The following is a 20064-nucleotide window of genomic DNA, read 5'->3' on the forward strand; positions in this document are numbered from 1 at the left end:
CAAAGAAACTGTGGTAACTGGAGTGGAACTCATTTGACCGTTGCCCGCTGAATTAATTTCAATCAAAATCTGTCTTTATGCTCCAGTTATGGTGCCGCAAAAACTGCCTCTACTCTCAAATCATTTGCATAAGTATTTGGGGTGAAAACAGTTGAGAGACAGGTTCAGGCGAGTTCATGTCACGATATTCACAGCAGCACAATCACAGTAAAGAAATCGTGGTAGCTTATCACATTCCATGAAACAGTGAGAGATAGTGGTTCAGTATAGCCTCCAGTGTGTCCTCGCTACTCCTCCCAGCAGAGCAGCAGGAGTTTCCTCTGTGAGGAATCTGTGTCAGTGGTGTAAGCCGACCTGTAGTAACCTCTCTCTGGCCTCATTAGGGAAATACAGTGTGAAGACCTGACCATGTATAGTGTGGCTCCATTGTCCTACTCCTAATATTTCCCATTTAAACACACATACACTCATCAGGGCCGTATCTGCCACTGAGGACACTGATGTCATGTCTGAGGTAAAATCTCTCCAGATTCAGGGAGTTTAGTGACATGAAAAGACGTTTATGTATAGTGTGGACAAACAAATATTTTGTTTCTTAAGGCGGATATTGATATTTTTTAGGCTCATTATACTGTCCTTTTTTTTATGAAATTTAAAATAAAAGATTTATTACTCACCACAGTTACATACTAATATAACTGTTCAATACAATAACTAAATAAATAAAATCTAAAATTCTGTAATTTCTTAAAATACTCTTAAAATACTCGGGGTGTCATCAAGTTCATAATTTCTTTGGTGGGTGGGTTTTTGTTGGAGGAATTTGGACTCATAATCCCAGTCTTTTGAAAATCCTGTCTATCCTTGACACCTAGTGAACATATGCAGGTGTGCATATTCATATATTCAAGGATTTTCTATTTTGTTAAGTGATAAAAAGAAAAAAAACAAAGTTGTCATACACTCTCACTCTCACACTGTTAGAAATGTCATGGTCAGCATTGTTAAAGCAAAGACAAGATTTACAATTTTGCATTGCATTGCTATGTTTTAATGTTAAATTGCTACTATTCACAGACAAAATGAAGGTGTCACCGACAAATGAAACATAATGTGATTTGAAGGTAAAGAGCACTTTCAGTAGTAATGATTGAAAACATCATTTTCAGCAAATCTCTAGTCTATTTTTCCTTTAATTTAACTATTTACAATGAGGTTACTTTAATTACAGTTATGTAACTGTAATTATATGATGTTAGCAACACTACACAGAGACAAAATATCATTTATTGGATTCATGAGTTCAAGTATTTAGTGTTGCTATTCTCAAGGTTGGGGAAAATTATAATATAAACATTTGAGAGCATAAAATAAAAACACACATCATGCACATTTCATTCTAGGACTGTCAGACAAACATACAGTGCTTCATCACTGAGATCATCAAATATTTATGTATTGCACATATTCACTTGGTAAAAGTGAGTCTTCTGATATAATTCAGTTAACACGACTGAGACAAATAATCTGTTGCTGCCATCAATCAAAATGTTTTTAGTTACACATCTTCTTTCCTAAAATCCAATAACTTCTAGAAATATTCAAAGACAGGACAGTGTCTTTACCCACAACTTCAACAGTCGTGGTGGAACATCGCCACAAAACTCCAGCTGTTACACTACAGTTACTGGAGCCTGAGCTCGGTGTGAGCTGCAGAGGGTCTTATGCACCAAAGTGTGTTCATATAATTTTAATAAGAAATATAAGTGGATTTACATTCATGTGGACTCAGATTAGTACTGCAAGCTGTTATAACTGTCTTCTATGCAGCATATGGAGCAAAATGTAAAGAGCCATATGTAAACAACAGCTGCTACAAGCTGACTGAGAATTAATGTGACAATTAACATCTGAGATCATCTGCCCGAACATGCAACACCCTCTGCAACAACTTAAGAGTGTGATCACATGATCAACAGCTATAATCAAAGATGTCATTGTTTCAACATTAAACATAACCACATTGATGCCAACATTGGTACTGTCTATATATCATTTTTCAGAGATTTCAAATACATGAATTGGCTTTGAGTTTATGACCAATATCAGTTTTCGAAATCAATCTGACATCAGGTAGGCCTGCCTGTACATCTTAAGTACAGGATATCCATATAATATAAATCCTGTTTATATTATGCTGCATTTAAAAAGTCAAAAAAAGATACGCATTAATATTATGTAGACCAGCAGCATGAAATACACAATATTATTTTCAAAGACTTTTAACCTGGAAATAGTGTCTTTGACTCTTCTGCCACGTTCTTGAACCTTCGCAAATGGTTTCCAAAATATGTCAAGTTTCTATGTTGTGCACACGGACAACGACCAAAGTCAGTCACAGTGTGTTTTTGGTCTATCAGAGTAATTACAGAATGAATCTGATACTTGACGCCAGAAACAATTACAATGTAAAAAAGACCTCAAACCTCATTCTGAGAGTTCAGGCAATGCAACGCTTCTTATTAGCACCAATATCAAAATGAGGAGCTGGTGCAAATGTCTAGATGACAAAGTTTAATAAGACTTTAAATGTCAACATGTCAGGTAGTGTTTCATGAGTAAGATTGGGAGCTCTCTTATACAGTGCATAGTCATTCCTTTTGACAATTAACAACTAAGAAACAAAAGAAAAAAAACAAACATTGGTGCTGTGTCTTTAAAAATGCAAAGAAGATCAATTTCCTTTTAGTAATGCTTTGATTCCCTTTGTGTGCCCAGTAGGGAAGGAAAAGAGGAAGATGTGAGAGGAAAAAAAAATTCATTGAAATAAATAAAATAATATCAAGATTATGAAATTATGCACAAACACTAAAAAGAAGTCCAACTGTTGATTAAAGGGCTATAGAAGCAGGGTATTAAAGATTTTGCCATTTTCCATGCGATGAAGAAAATAAACTACACACATGAACAAGCATAAAAATTCATGTACAAACCACTTTTCAAGTAAACGTGGGCTTAGAGGAACTGAACCCCTGTAAGCCTTGGATTAGTGATTGTGGCCATTTTTTGTACCCTGTTTACAGCACGGTTGAACATATTCAATACTACGTTACTACTTAAAAAACTGCACCATTGTACAGTAGTGCAGATGTCATTCTTTTTTTACATCATGAGAAAATGAAGTGAGTAGTAAATTATATTAAACGTATTTGCATGTGTTGCTTCGAGGATCTAAATGAATGATCCTACACTAGATTGTTCCATGTAAAATATAAATGAAATCCACCTTTCAAAAGAATTGAATGCAAAAAAATAAAAAAATAAAAACAGAAATCAGAAAAAAAAAGGAATGACATTAGCTGCATGTATTTGGTACGAGAGCTCAACCAAATCTGGAAATAAAATAATGGTCCATCACCCATCATCCTCTGCTGTCCAGGCTTTTTTCTCCTGCAGACCAACAGTGAACAGCAGCCGCGTTTCAGCAGCACAGGGTGTGATGTGACCTTGTCATTATCAGGAAATTGACTACACTGTAAACTGTAAACCTCAGACTGGCGTCAGACTGAAGCTTCAAATCTGCAGCGGCGAGAAGGCGTAGAACGGAAACTGGGCCTCGTCCTCATCCACAAAGAAGCACTGGAAGTAGGGCAGCTCGTCTGTTGGGGGAGTCACAGCACAGGTCAGTACAGTGCGTTCCTCGCCTTGCTTTGGCAGCCAGAGAGACGACTGAGTTTGCAATTTGACACTTGTGTGATATTTTGGTTATGAGAACTGAATTTGCACTTACCGTCCATAAGAAAGTCTGATACAGCAGGCTCTGCTGTTAAAAAGAGAACATAAATTTAATTAACCATAAAACAATACAGTGATATATGACTTTGTATTACCTTATGACAGCACATTCACACAATACCTTTAATCTTCTCCTCTTTGGCAGCTTTCTTCTCTACAGATTTTTCTACAAAAAAAAACAGGAATTAGTAAATCAAGTTCCATCGATTCATTTCAAACTCTCAGCAGTTTGATAACTTGACAAACAAGATACCTTTCTTTGCAGGCGGCTGTATCTCTTTAAGAACTCTGTCCTCTGTAAACAGAAATACACAATTCATAATAACTATTCAACATTCAAACAATTCCCTGGCAGTGTTTAATCGCAGACTGGTGATGACATTCTGTTGACTGGGTTATCTTAATGTTCACAGCTGATCACACCATGTACCTTCAGCTTTCTCCTCTTTGGCTGTCTTCTTCTCAACTGGTTTTTCTAACAAAAAAAAAAAGGTTTGTTTTAGCCGATGAATAATTCAGTTCTATAGTACACACAAGTATGTGTACTGTAAACTGTTTGGTTTAAATTTTGACTTCTTTCAGAGACTTCTACTTCACTTCAGTTCAGAGGGAAATATTGCGTTTTTTTACTTCACTGAATTATTTGGAGAATATGATGCTTTGTTACAAATTAAACTACCACAGAATGTAAAACAGTTAGCTCCAGCTTGACCAAATAAAACAGTAAAATGCTACTTTCACGTTAATGCATCAGCAATAATATAACTATGTAAGACTCACAAGGCACATTTTTCTGCTTTTTTTTACTTTTGATACTTTAAGTACATTCAGCTATAATACTGTATCTTTATTGAAGCTGACTGTGTTCAGTAGCTTTCTTTGTTGCAGTGGGTTTGACCTTTAGTTTTGAAACCTCATTCTCTGTTTTCACAAATATGAAACAGACACAAGTTGGTAAGAAATGGATTACTGTGTTGTTTCATTGTCAGGAAAGGAAGAGGTAACGCTCCACATTTAATGTCCCATTTCATTCTAGAGTGCAGCTAAAAAGGGATTTTCTGTCTTGCAGATATTAGATAGTGTTACTTATAACGTATATATGTTTCAGTAATCAGATTACCACTGCTGGTGCTGCCTCTACTGAAGCACCACTAATGTACCTTTCTTCACTTGGACTGGTTTGACCTTTTCCTTCAACATGGCTGCACCATCAGGGAGAAAATTTACTTGATGAAACAAACAGCATTCTTTTACTTTGAGAAACATTTCTCGTGAAAGGTTTGTATCATATTCAACAATATCCTTACACATTCACTCCTGACAAACATGCACCAATATATGCGTTAGCAGGATAAACTAATATAAATTGTACCACTTTATTAAGCACTATACCTTTCTTTTCTACAGGAGGTTTGTCCTTTGCTTTAGGAGTCTCCAGTTCTGCAAAGGGAAGATTAATGTCAGACATGGGCAATCAGGACATAGACGTACACTGCAGTGTAAAATACAGCATTTCCACAACAAAAAAGCTTTAAGCAGCTTACAAAGCATGAAGCGTGTACTGTTATCAGCATTAGAAAGGTAATCTCTGTTGAGCAGAGAAACATTATTGATTTGTCCTTTTTAATAATGAAAAAACAAAAAAGACTGATGCATCTGATGATTGTGCACAAAATCAGGGGACATGTCATACTTTTATTTATAGGACGCTGACTTTGGTTTCTTACAAGCAATGTATAAAATGGACATGTGATGTTATCTTACCATAATAACCAAAGTCAGGTATTAGAAGATATCTGGGGAAACCCAGATATGTCAAGTGTTGGTTTGGCCACTTTCGATGCTTCTGGTTCTGTGCAACGCCCCTGTCATTTTCTCTATATCTTTTTATTGTGGGTGTAGTCTGGAGTAAAGCGTGCAGATATGTTCCACACATCTCAACATTTACAGCACATTGTTAATGTTTGGTGGGGCTTTACCTCAGAGTCTCAGCTCTTTAGTGTCTAAGCTTTAGAAGATAAAAGGCCAGTTATAAAAGCCTGAAAAAAATCTGTGCAGCGCTTTGCAGATCTACCAACTACACCTGTCTAAACAAACATACAGTATTCCTATAAGGACCACTGTATAGAAACAGCTGTTTGCCTATGGAGCTGCTGCAGAGAAATCACTCTCCTGTTACTGTGCAACATTTCTCTACAATCATTTATTGTTGATCTCATAGGCAAAATGCTTGTTCCCTGCTGAGCAATCCAATCAGAGCTTTCACAAAATACAGTGACCTAGATTTCATGACTAGATCATTGTAATCACAATCCCACAATGGTTCTATGGATTACCACTGAAGCACCACTAATGTACCTTTCTTCACACGCACTGGTTTGATCTTTTCCTTCAACATGGCTGCACCATCAGGGAGAAAATACATATTATATCTTTATAGTGAGTTACAATGATGCTTGGTGCGTAATTATAACACATTAAAGACCAATGCCCCATTGACACAAATAACTACATATATGTGTCACCAAACATGACAATGTGAAAAGTAAATGTTGTATTTTTGTACCTTTTTTAACTGCTGGTTTGACTTTCTCCTCTGGTGCTTTGGGCTCTGAGTAAATAAGAATATAATAGCATTTGAAGATTCTCAGTGAGTAGCTTTGTTATCTAGTTTGATTATGGTTGCTTTAGTAATACTACTGTAATACATAGTTATCATCTGCTTATATGTAATTATCTAATTATATGTAATTAGATGATAATAATGTTTGTAAGGCACAACCACAGGAAATCATCTGCAGGCAGATGGCAGTGGTGAGCTACCTTTTGTCTTTAGCAGAGTTTTGACTTTTTCTTTTCTTGCATCAGCCTCTGCTTTAGAAGGAGCTAATTCAAATGCAACAACAACAACAGCATCAACAATTCTGAAGGAAGCACAAAAGTTTTCTTTGACTATTTTGTTATAGGTATGAGATGTACCTTTCTTTTCATGAACTGCTTTAGGCTTCTCCTTTGTAACTTCTGTTTCTATATGAGACAAGATGAAAGATATTTCAGCCGTTATGTTTTAAGCATGATTAGATTTTTGCCAAACAATGGGGGATTGTATCTGCATTACCTTTTTTGGCAAGAACTGGCTTGGCCTCAGGTTCTAAAGTGACAGAAAGAAAAATAATTGGCATGATGACTTTGTAAAAAGCAATAGATGTAACAAGTAACTGAACTACCCACTGAAGTTACTGAAGTCACACTTCTTAAAGATGTGATTGAGATGTATTATTTAGATGAGAAACTTGTGCAGATACCTTGCTTGGATATTACAGCTTTTTAATCTGCAAAATGGAAAATGTACCTACAAGTATATTCTATGTACTATTAGAGACTAACCAGCACCTTTCTTTGAGGTTTTTGTCTTTTCTTTCACAACAGCTTCTACATAAGAAGAAACAGATATGTCACAATAACTCAGTGTGAAAAGCTACAAGCCTAGAAAGCTTTTCACACTGATGCCATGCAGCTTAAATCTTAGAGAAAGCATTTCACCTCTGCTGTTTGGAAATAACATGCAGATCAAAATATCAAGATATTGGGCTCCAGATATTTTTCCTTTGTCTTTTTAAGGTAATGACATTTTCTTTCATTTTGTCCAGTGGGTTTTTCAACACCAATGGAACATGTCTTTGAAATTATATTTACATGTACTGATTGATGTCTGTCAGTAGAATCTTCTGACATTAAATCACACACGATTGACTTGGACAGCTACAGTGCTGTATAAGGCAACTTTTACAGCAGCTGTACTCTGTAAAAAAACACAGAAAAGCACTACAAACTAATTCTGCTGGATACCTTTCTTCTTTTCAGCAGGTGTTGGTTTTTCCTTGGTAACTGGTGCTACAATAATAAAAAAGCCCTATTAACTCTAATGTATGTAGGTGAGAACCCATCAAGAAACTACTGTACTTTGCATAATGCGGTTAAAAATGAAAGAGAAACAAAGAATTGTGTAAGAAATCAAACCTTTTTTGGGCGCCACTGGCTCGGCCTTCTTCTCCTTGAGAACTTCAGCTTCTAAAGCAAAGAATAATAACAACAACAAAAATATCAGCACATGCATGTTATTACAGTTACAATTAATGTATGTTATTCCTACGCTGCGTAATCAAATATCTGCAAACTGACCTACTGTAAAGAGGTGATGGCAAAAAAAGATACATAAAAATACATGCAATTAGACATATAATAAATACACATACAGAAAACTGTTTGATTATTAATGTCTATGTTATGTCCTCTAAGATATTTGACCTGTAAAATGTTCAATCCCTGTAACTACCTTTTTGTGTTGGTGCTGGTTTGACTTTCTCTTTTGGAGTTACAGGCACTAAGACAGAAAAAATAATCCAACTTAATGGTTTGAATTTGTGAAAAAGATACAGCTGAATCAATGAAAAAATATTTGTGTGCATATATAAATGACTTTTAGTAAAGGCCGTGTAAACAAAAAAAGCACCTTTCTTCAGTGGCACCACCTTCACCTTCTCCTTTGTAAGAGATGCATTTTTGTGAGGTGCTTCTGTCTCTGTATGAAATAAGAGATTAAGTGAGTTGCTTGATTATTTAATCATGAATGTAAAAGCTGATAAGTGTCATCTTACCTTTGACTACTGGGGCTGGTTTTGTCTTGAGAGGAGCAGGTTCTATTCAAGTGATTTTAGGATTGTCATTTCAGAAAAAAAAGACCAAGATGACACTGAAACTATTGAGCTATTATATACATGCCATACGTACATACCTCTCTTTGTTAGAACTGGCTTGTGCTTCTGTTTTGAAACTTCAGCTGCAAAATAAAACATATAATATAATGTTCTATATGCAAAACCATTTAAAACACCTCGATGATGTCATGTATATTTTCATCTGAGATATATAATGTGCTGCACCTGTCTTTGCAGAGACTTCTTTGACTTTCTCTTTGGACACCTTGACTACTGAAAACAAAACAAGAACAAAAAAACAGTTAAATTCTTAGGATCTGTGAGTCACCTCACTACAGCAGAGAATCTGAATCTGAAAGCAATAAAACACATGAAATGAAAGAAGATCACCTTTCTTCATAGGCACTATTTTGACTCTCTCTTTTACCAAAGAGGCATTTCTGGGAGTCCCTTGTTGTTCTGTCAATACAAAATACACATTAATAATAATAATAATAATAATAATAATAATAATAATAATAATAATAATAATGAAATACACATAGAATATGTAATTGCAGTTCATGTAGTTAGATTGATATTTTGATGTATATTACGACAGACACCAGTCTTACCTTTTTTCAAGGTGACTGGTTTGGCCTTTTCTTTTGGAGCAGCAACCTCTGTGGATCCAAAGCACAATGTGACAATGAGCAATTTTTATTCCCACTATGGCCATTAATCATTGTGTTATTTGATGACCAGAATATCACCAAGTCGTTGTAGTTTGCAAACTAATAATGTGAGTGTTACCTTTCTTGACAGCAGCTGCTTTGACCTTTTCCTTTGGAACTTCTGTGTCAGAAAACACAAAGTTAGTGCTTGCTTTGCATTTGGATCAGTTACCTTCAGTGACTTTACATTAACCTGGTGACACCGCTTTTTAATTAATTATCTGTATTATGTAAACAATGTGCCACATTGCTGCTCTGTGTTTCATGCATAAAAGACAATGATCAGATTATAATAAAGTCTATACTTTTCTTCATGAGAGAAGCTTTCTCTTTGTCAAACAGAAACATATATACTGTGAGTGTTTAAATATAGCATATTGCATACAATAAATTTACCCTTCTCTGAAGGAGCTCGTTTAACTTTCTATTTGATGAGTTTGACAAAAACAAAACAGTGAGGAACACGAACACAGTTTGTCATGATTATGGAACTTCAGTTAAATAGGCTAATGTACATTACTAAGTCTATGGTATAAATTTGAAATTATGTGACCAGTACAAAAATATAATATAAGTCACACAACAAAAATATGATGTCAAATGCAAAAGGTTTGTGCTTTGGTTCAGAAACTTCATCTTCTACAGCAGAATATCTGATTTTCATGTTATACTGTAATCATCAATTTACAATTTAGAATATTAATAAAGGCCTTTTTTTTTCTTTTTTTTAAAAATAAATCCTACCTTTCTTGGAAGGGGTTGGTTTTTCCTTTTCCTTCACTGCATCAATATCTGTGGATTACAGTAAAGTGAAAACACATTATGTTTTTATGGTTACAATCACAGCAGTTGTTAGCAGTTGTTAGTAATACCTTGACACATTACTATTGGCTACTTAATATTTTAATATGAGAATGATATTGGATTTTGGTATGAGATGCTGATGTAAGGTTCCCCAGTGTTTCAGTTGGGATGTCTTTCTTAATTTTCCTCTCTGCGTGAGAGAGGAACATATACTATTTAACCAAATTAGAAAGTTAGACTTCAGCATCAGTGAGTCTTTGCATTACCTGGTTTAGCAGGTTTGATTTTTTGCTTTGGTTCCTTCTTGGGCTCCTTGGGAGCTGCCACTGATGACAAATTATGACATCAAAAAACCTTTAGGTTTAAGGCATGAATATACAGTGGGTCACTACTCATTTTGTGACACTTTATAGCGTTTATCACTTTTTGTGTTCCGCACATAAAAAATCTGAAAAATTAAAAATTATACATAATATTCAACTAGAATATTTCAATATAATTCATAATTTCCCCTTGGCCAATGGGAGATTAGATATGGAGTGTCTAAAGAGAATTTACAGAATTTTCAAAGGTGAAAATTATGCTTATAGGTCTACCTTTCTTTGCAGGTTCTGGTTTGGCTTTCACCTTGGGAACTTCTGGAGCCTCTATAATTGGGGAAAATTAAAAGTATAATCCATTACATCATCTTCACCTCACACATGCATCTACTGTAATTGTAACACTGCATCACAGAAGGTATTAGCAACATGTAATGGTAGTAAATTCACTGTTAGGTTTTTACAGCCTGATAAAAAAAGTATCAAATTGTATGTTTTCAGCCTCTTAATTACATTGTTTATTCTCGGGCAAAAAAACATGCCAGGCCCTTTCAAACAACACATTCAGTAAACCAGGTGGTGGTGAACACATTATAATGAGTATTTGAATCTGGAATTGATTGTTATTTATGATCCTACATGCTGTAGCTTTAAGTTAATACACAGTATGGGTTGCACACTAAGTGACCTGTTACTTACCTGTTTTTGTAACATTCACATGTTCCTTTTTCAGTATAGGAACAATCTGCTTTTTAGAAGCTTTCAGCATCTTTACAGTCTTCTTGGGTTCTTCAACTGAAATGAAGAGCATGAAGATAATGTCACAGTCACAGTATTATGCAGAGTTAGGATGTTGTTGAGTTCAGTTTATTCCCAGAATTTGACCTTGAATCAATACTAGAATATTGAATTATGTCATAGAATTTACCTTAACTTCATAATCTTGACCGAAAGCTTCCATTTCTATTATATGTGCTATTGGCATTAAAAAAGATGAGTCATACCCAAATGAAAAAATAGGTTGTTTGTAGATGCATTCCTCCATCAGTAGAACAAAGACACTACTTGCTTAAAGTAAGAAAATATTCCCATCTGAAACCAACACTTATTGTAGGAAACAGGACAACAGTCGCATGCTTGTGTTTGCTCATCCCAAAAGTCCTTTAAAGCTGTTTGAACAAATGATCAAAGCTCCTCTATATTTTTTAATCTCACCTGCTTTTGTTGCATTAAGATGTTCCTTCTTCAGGACAGATGCAACTTCTTTCTTGACAACTCTAATTCTCCTTGCAGCACTTTTTGGTCTAACATCTGAAATAAAAAAGCAAAGTTGATTTATAGGTTTCACATAAATTATAATGAAGAAAGTCCTTTACTGAGCAAATGAAGCATATCTGTATTATCAACATATCAAACTGTACATGTATAGCTTTAGCCATGATTGAGGTATGGCTTTACGAATGGCAACGTCAAAACTATTGGATGGCTTGTACGAAATTGTATAAAGAGATTCACGGTTCCTAGGCAATGAATCCCACTGACTTACTGATGTTTCCTCTAGTACCACTGTGTGGCCTCACAGAGTCACTGCCATGGCTGTAGACTCTTTGTCTTGTTAATGTATTAAGAAGGAGTTGTCAGTGGACCTTTATGTTGTGTATTTCCTAAAAACACTGTATTGCCTGTACAGTATATACCTGTCTGTGTGTCTCTCTTCTTGATAAGTTCTTTGTCTTCTTTAGGACTCTTCTTGATTTCTTTCTCTTCTTTAGAAGGCTTTTTTGGTTCTGTTTCTTCCTTAGAGATCTTCTTTGGTTCCTTTTCTTCTTTAGAAATCTTCTTGACTTCTTTCTTTTCTTTGGGAGGCTTCTCCTGTTCCTGTTTCTTCAGGGGCTTCTTTTGCTCTGCCTCCTCTTTGGTAGGTTTCTTTGGTTCTTTTTCTACCTTTATAGACAGTTTTGTGGGTTCTTTTTCCTCTTTAGAAGGTTTCTCTGGTTCTTGTTTTTCTTTAGAGGGCTTCTTTGGTACTGCCTTTTCTTTGGGACGCCTCTCTTGCTTCTCCTCCTCTTTCACCTCTTCAGAAGGTTTAGCTGGTTTTTTCTTCTCTTTGGAGATCTTTTCTGGTTCTTCTTTTGCAGGCTTTGATACTTCTTTGCCTTCTTTGGGAGGCTTTTTCTCTTCATGAGGAGACTTCTTCATTTCTGTCTTTTCTTTAGAGAGTTTCTTAACATCTGTCTCTACTTTAGAAGGTTTCTCCACTTCTATAGCTTCCGCTGAAGTTATTGCCTCTTTTTTATCTTCCTTGGAAGGCTTTACTTCTTTCTTCTCTTTAGAGGGCTTCCTAACCTCTTTTCCGTCTTTCTCCTTTTTGGGTTTCTTAATTTCTTTCTCCTCCTTAAATGGCTTCACCTCTTCCTTTTCCTCCTTAGAGGGTTTCTTCACTTCTGTCTTTTCCTTAGAAGGCATCTTTATTGACTCCAGTTCTTTAGGTTTAGCCTCTTTCTCTACTATCTCCTCTTGAGGGTGTTTTGGATCTCTCTCTTTCTGAGATGGTTTTGAGTGTACCATTTCTTTGGGTGTTTTTTCCTCTACTTTTGGATGTGTCTTTTCTTCATCTTCTTTGAGTGGTTTCTTGACTTCTTCCTTCTCTTCTTTGGAAGGTTTCTTGACTTGTTTTTCTTCTTTGTGAGGCTTTGTCACCTCTTTCTCTTCTTGAAGTGGTTTCTTGACTTCTTTCTCCTCCTTGTGGGGTTTCTTGACTTCTTTTTCATCTTTGTGAGGCTTTGTCACCTCTCTCTCTTCTTTAAGTGGTTTCTTGACCTCTTTCTCCTCCTTGTGGGGTTTCTTGACTTCTTTTTCTTCTTTGTGAGGCTTTGTCACCTCTTTCTCTTCTTTAAGTGGTTTCTTGAATTCTTTCTCCTCTTTGGGAGGTTTCTTGACTTCTTTTTCTTCTTTGGGAGGCTTTGTCACCTCTTTTTCTTCTTTGTGAGGCTTTGTCACCTCTTTCTCTTCTTTAAGTGGTTTCTTGACTTCTTTCTCCTCCTTGTGGGGTTTCTTGACTTCTTTTTCATCTTTGTGAGGCTTTGTCACCTCTCTCTCTTCTTTAAGTGGTTTCTTGACCTCTTTCTCCTCCTTGTGGGGTTTCTTGACTTCTTTTTCTTCTTTGTGAGGCTTTGTCACCTCTTTCTCTTCTTGAAGTGGTTTCTTGACTTCTTTCTCCTCCTTGTGGGGTTTCTTGACTTCTTTTTCTTCTTTGTGAGGCTTTGTCACCTCTTTCTCTTCTTTAAGTGGTTTCTTGAATTCTTTCTCCTCTTTGGGAGGTTTCTTGACTTCTTTTTCTTCTTTGGGAGGCTTTGTCACCTCTTTTTCCTCTTTAGATGGTTTCTTGACTTCTTTATCATCTTTAGATGGTTTCTTTACTTCTTTCTCCTCTTTAGATGGTTTCTTGACTTCTGTCACTTCTTTGGGTGGTATCTTGACTTCTTTTTCTTCTTTAGATGGTTTCTTGACCTCTTTCTCCTCTTTAGATGGTTTCTTGACTTCTGTCACTTCTTTAGGTGGTTTCTTGACTTCCTTCTCTTCTTTAAGTGGTTTCTTGACTTCTTTCTCTTCTTTAGGTGGTTTCTCGACTTTCCTCTCTTCTTTAGGTGGTTTCTTGACTTCTTTCTCCTCTTTAGATGGTTTCTTGATTTCTTTCTCTTCTTTGGGTGGTTTCTTGACCTCTTTATCCACTTTAATTGGTTTCTTGATTTCTTTCTCTTCTTTGGGTGGTTTCTTGACCTCTTTCTCCTCTTTAGATGGTTTCTTGATTTCTTTCTCTTCTTTATGTGGTTTCTTGACTTCTTTCTCTTCTTTAGGTGGTTTCTTGACTTCTTTCTCCTCTTTGGGTGGTTTCTTAACTTCTTTGTCTTCTTTAGGTGGTTTCCTGGCCTCTGTCTCCTCTTTAGATGGTTTCTTGACTTCTTTCTCTTCTTTATGTGGTTTCTTGACTTCTTTATCCTCCTCAATTGGTTTCTTGACCTCTTTCTTCTCTTTGGGTGGTTTCTTAACTTCTTTGTCTTCTTTAGGTGGTTTCTTGGCCTCTGTCTCCTCTTTAGATGGTTTCTTGACTTCTTTATCCTCCTCAATTGGTTTCTTGATTTCTTTCTCTTCTTTGGGTGGTTTCTTGACTTCTTTCTCTTCTTTATGTGGTTTCTTGACTTCTTTATCCTCCTCAATTGGTTTCTTGACCTCTTTCTCCTCTTTGGGTGGTTTCTTAACTTCTTTGTCTTCTTTAGGTGGTTTCTTGGCTTCTGTCTCCTCTTTAGATGGTTTCTTGACTTCTTTCTCCTCTCTAGATGGTTTCTTTACTTCTTTCTCTTCTTTGGGTTGTTTCTTAACTTCCTTCTCTTCTTTATGAGGTTTCTTGACCTCTTTCTCCTCTTTAGATGGTTTCTTGAATTCTTTCTTTTCTTTGGAAGGTTTCTTCACTTCTTTCAGTCCTTTAGGTGGTTTCTTGACATCTTCCTCCACTTTCATGACTTCTTTCTTTTCTTTTGGAGGTTTTGTGGGCTCTTTCTCTTCTTTATGTGGTTTCTTGACATCTTCCTCCTCTTTTGAAGGTTTCTTGACTTCTGTCTTTTCTTTGGGAGGTTTCTTGACTTCTTTCTCCTCTTTGGGAGGTTTTGTGGGCGCTTTCTCTTCTTTATGTGGTTTCTTGACTTCTTTCTCTTCTTTAACCTGTTTCCTAACTTCTTTCTCCTCTTTAGGTGGTTTCTTTACTTCTTTTACTTCTTTAGGTGGTTTCTTGACTTCTGTCTCTTCTTTAGATGGTTTCTTGACTTCTATGTCTTCTTTAGGTGGTTTCTTGACTTCTTCCGCTGCTTTGGAAGGTTTCTTGACTTCCCTCTCTTCTTTGAAAGGTTTCTTGACTTCTTTCTTTTCTTTTGGAGGTCTCTTAACTTCCCTCTCTTCTTTGGGTGGTTTTGTGACCTCTTTGTGTTCTTTAGGTGATTTCTTGACTTCTTTCTCCTCTTTGGAAGGTTTCTTGACTTCTTTCGCCTCTTTGGGAGGCTTTTTCCTTGCCTCTTCTCCTGAAAGCAATCATGAAAGTGTCAGTTTTCTTGAATTGTAAAATGTCTTTAACAAACAGAATGTGAAGCACATTTGTGTAGTGTTTCGTTTTTCACGGCCACCAGTATTAGCAATATGGACTGCATATACAGTACAGCGAAACAGCATTCGGTTGCATATTTCATAGTTTACACTAAAAAAGGTAAAACACCCTTTTACACACACTGATATATAATTTCATTAGTGATTACCTTTGGGCCTCTCTGGCTCCTTCTCAAGGGGTTTTGCCTCAGGTTTGGTCTCTGCCTTTGGCTTTTCTTCTTTTAGTTTTATCTCTATGGTTTCCTCAAATTTGGCTTCTTTCTCTTTTTTCTTGTCCTTCTCAGTTTCTTTGGCTTTGAGTTCTGTAAGCAGCGATATATCTTCATAAGCAAAACCATCAGGTCCCCTTGTGCATTGAGCACATTCTTGTTTTTGCTGAATTATACCAAATCACTACATTTAATAAGCACATGAAGAGATATACAATTCATTTGAAAATAAGCAAAGTGTAGAGGGTGCAAAGTTTCAAGATTACCTTTAATAATGGCTTCCTTAACTTCTTTTATTGCATGTCTTTCCTTTGCCTCTTTGAGAACTAAGTGTATCATACAGCAGTATGTAAACAATACAGACTATAACAGTGGCATTCTGACCAGTAATCAGACTTGTAATATCGTCATCATGACAAATCATGCTTGCACAAGCACTAGAAGCACTACAGCACTAAAATACACTATGATCAAAATCACACCACAAGCTAGATGTCATATTGTTACAACAATCAGACTTGATTTTAGTTTAGTTCAGTAACTGTTTTCACGAATACATAATTCACTGTGGGGGGCAGATAGGACAGTACATCAGTATATAGAATAATCTCTTCATCTAAAAAACTGTTCAGTGTTTTTCTCAGCCTATTAGCTCCATCTAGTGGCTCTCTGCACTAATTATAGCTCACAGCCAATGGCAATGACTGATCTAAAGGAGAAGCAGTTAAGTACACAATTAGCACCATGGGAAATAGATGTGTCTTTACTGAGTCATCAAAAAGAAACTGTTGAAGCTGAGCTGTAATTCATGGGTGCTGTAATGTATTAGTCATAAGATCCTCTTCCAACACAGCTATTCACACCTAATTCAAAACGAGTATCTGATTTAAATGAAACTTGACCATGCCATGTCCATTTGCTTTTCAATTATAACTGTTTAAAGTTAGTGTCTCAAAGAAACTCTCCAACATTTTGGGAAATACTTGTCATTCCTGTTGTCAGATGAGATAATTAACACCAGTTTAATCTAGAAGAAATTTGCTAGCAAATTTAAAGCAAAAAAATTGCACTTGGGCTGTAACTCAAATTCTCATACATAGATAGAATAAGATGTAGAGGAGATGTAGAGGAAAACAACAAAGAATCAGAGTTACGAGAGAGTTTTGAGGAAACAGTACAGACACACTTTGCAAACATATGTTTGCTAGCTAATGTTGTTTGCTAACTAATGTTACATCTAACATTAACTAACGTTAACAGTCAGATCACAGGCCATGACTCCAAATGAAAAAAATTGTTGCCTTCATAATGGGTTTTGCATAGTTTATCTAAAAAAAAAGCAAGACAGTTAACCTCACTCAATCAAAAGTATAAAAATATAAGCCTTCCAACAACTCCAAAATGTCCTCTTCAGTTCTATCCTGTTAGCCACAGATGTTATCTGAGTTTTATTTACTTCATTTGAGGACAGTGCTTTTGAGCTGCGAAGTGTTTGTTGTACCTCAAATTTAGCTAGGCCTATTTTAGGTAATTACCCCATGTTTCCAGTTTGTGCTAAGCTAGACTAAACAAATCCTGGACCTGTTGGTACTGGACACACTGATGTTAAACTAAGTATCAACAACATTATTTTGTAAAATGTTGAAACGACTAGCCATTGATGAATAACATTACCTTCTGTGAAGAAAATAATTCTGTTGGTTTGAAACCTTGCTTGATTATTAACACAGTCACAAAATAATTTCATAAGCATAATGTTAATTTGAAAATGAAAATGACACAGATTATGTCAATCACTGAACAAATATCTGTTAGGCTCTAATACCTACCTTTAGTCATGTCACAAACAATTGGTGAAAAAAACATTCAATATGTCATTCCACACATTTATCATTATCAACACACCATTCAGAAACATTTTCATTACCTGATAATGAAGAAAATGATGAAACATGATGATAATGGTAAGAGTTTTGTACCTTTGTCAAGTTTGTGCTGGTGCACTTCCTCTTTGTGAGCAGCTCTGGATCCGACTCTTCTGAGCCTCTCAAAGGGAATGTGAACTTTCCTCTTTCGTATAGGTTCAGTTTTCCTGTTCTCACTGTTGTTGTTGTTTTCATCATGATCATTGACGATGTCAGAGTATTCGTCTTGGTCATTGGTCATTTCTTCTTCTTCAGCATCATCAGACTCAGGCACAACACTGACATTATTGGGCTTTTCAGCCGACAGAATTTTAAGATCAAGTTGTTGGACTAAAGGCTCCTTGTCTTTATCTCTGTCATCCACCTCAATCTCAGTTTCTGTTTTGTTGTGTCTTTCTTCCTCTAAAGCTTCATCGTCCTCTATTTGTAGATCATCCTGATCAGTCTTTTCAAACCAATCTTTGACATCAGTGTCAGTTATTTCAATGTTTTCTTCCTCTCTTACTTCATCCACATGAAGATCTTTATCTTCTATCTCCTCTTCCGCCAAAACCTCTTCAGTTTTTATGTCCTCCTCCTCTTCTGCCAAAACCTCCTCAGTTTTTATGTCCTCCTCTTTTTCTGCCAAAACCTCTTCAGTTATCACCCCCTCCACCTTTTCTTCCTCTTCGTCATCGTCTACAAAATCTTCAGTTTTGGCCGCCTCCTCCTCCTGCTCCTCATCGTCATCCAAATCTTCAGTTTTGGCCTCGGGCTCCTCCTCCTCCTCCTCATCATCTTCCAAATCTTCAGTCTTGGCCTTGGCCTCCTCCTCCACCTCCTCCTCCTCCTCCTCCTCATCTTCTACTAAGTCTATAGTTTTGGCCTCCTCCTCCTCCTGCTCCTCATCGTCTTCCAGATCTTCAGGTTTGGCCTCGGGCTCCTCTTCCTCCTCCTCATCGTCTTCCAAATCTTCAGTCTTGGCCTTGGCCTCCTCCTCCGCCTCCTCCTCCTCCTCCTCCTCATCTTCTACCAAGTCTATAGTTTTGGCCTCCTCCTCCTGCTCCTCATCTTCTACCAAATCTTCAGTTTTGGCCTTCTCTTCCTCCTCCTCTTCCTCCTCCTCAATATCATCATCATCACCTTCTACCAAATCTTCAGTTTTGGCCTCGGCCTCCTCCTCCTTCTCTTCATCTTCTCCCATATCATCTGTTTTGGCCTCCTCCTCCTCCTCATCTTCATCTTCTACCATATCATCTGTTTTGGCCTCCTCCTCCTCCTCCTCATCTTCAACCACCTCTTCATTTGTTTTTGACTCCTCCAGCTCCTCCTCCTCTTGTACATCAACCACCTCTTTCTTAATGTCCGGTTCTCCTTGTTCGCATTCATCTTCAACACCAACACCTTCCTCTTCCTCTTTCTTCTCCTGCGCTTCCTCCTCTATTTTAATCTCCTCCTCATCTTCTTCCTCCTCTTCCTCCGTCTCTACCTCTTCTACCTCTTCTATTTTCTCCCCCTCTTTGCTGTCTTCATCAAGGACTCCCTCATCTTCCAGTAGTGGTTCATTTTCAATTTCTTCAAGGTTGACATGTTTCGCTAGTGATGTGATAGCAACAAATTTAGTGCGTATGCCTGTTATTGATCTCGTTTCTGACTAATGAATGTGACTGTTAAAGAAAAACTGTGTGAATACCATCATCCTCCTCTGCCTCTTGCACATCTGTTTCACTGGCAGCTTCAGTGGCAACTTCAGCCTCCTCCTCCTCCTCAGTCTTTGAGTCACCCAACTCTGCCGCAGGAGCAGCTTCATCTTTGGCAGCTTGCATTATCTCTGTAACTGTATCATCAACCCTTGTCATGTCGCTTATCTGACTTTGGCATTTCACATGGAAATCCTGATCCAGTCTTGTTAAAGGTACAGAAGGAATTTCATGGGATGAAATGGCAACAATGACAGTGACCATTCATAGCATCATATAGTATACACCACATTCTTCTGTTGGTCATTTTGCCTATTTGATTATGATACTGTTAAAATTACCTTAAAGGAGAAACCTGTTATTACCTGTTATATTTTTTCTTGCAGTCAACAAATCCCATGAAAAGACCACAACCAATGATGTCGTAATCTCTAGGTGCTCTCTTCATAAGGCTAAATAACTTCTTGAAAATGCTGAGCACTGTAGTTTTTAACCCAACATCAAACAGGAGCAGATTGTACATTTGTTGACTGTTTTAGCTGCATATCAAGTCAAATCTTTTTTATTTACTTAACCTAATATCATAAATGACAAATTTGATTCAGGGGGTTTTACAATCTGTATAGTATCCAACATCTCCTGTCCCAACACCCTCGAATCAGATAAGGAAAAACTCCCACAAAATATTTGAATTAGCTATTTGTAAGTTTTGCTTTCCAATGTGAGCATTAACATCTGCTTATTTAG

General features: G+C 36.7%; 1 protein-coding gene across 1 annotated transcript; it reads right to left on the minus strand.

Annotated features, from left to right (window-relative positions):
- Positions 1–1046: 1046 nt before the first annotated feature.
- Positions 1047–19476, minus strand: LOC111225820 (titin-like). The gene is made up of 29 exons (XM_022750852.1): positions 19311–19476; positions 18960–19213; positions 17693–18734; positions 15654–15806; positions 12048–15422; positions 11566–11661; positions 11050–11145; positions 10627–10677; positions 10297–10356; positions 9971–10018; positions 9128–9175; positions 8904–8972; positions 8739–8786; positions 8591–8635; positions 8454–8495; positions 8309–8377; positions 8132–8179; positions 7816–7866; positions 7645–7689; positions 6914–6946; positions 6775–6822; positions 6619–6681; positions 6362–6406; positions 5188–5235; positions 4226–4270; positions 4049–4090; positions 3917–3961; positions 3791–3823; positions 1047–3659 (listed from the first exon to the last, which is right to left on the minus strand). The coding sequence occupies exons 1-29, from the start codon at positions 19474–19476 to the stop codon at positions 3574–3576; spliced, it is 6294 nt and encodes a 2097-aa protein (XP_022606573.1). The 3' UTR covers positions 1047–3573.
- Positions 19477–20064: the final 588 nt, after the last annotated feature.

Source organism: Seriola dumerili, unplaced genomic scaffold (genome assembly GCF_002260705.1).
Source record: "Seriola dumerili isolate Sdu_G_001 unplaced genomic scaffold, Sdu_1.0 BDQW01000149.1, whole genome shotgun sequence".
Taxonomy (NCBI): Eukaryota; Metazoa; Chordata; class Actinopteri; order Carangiformes; family Carangidae; genus Seriola; species Seriola dumerili.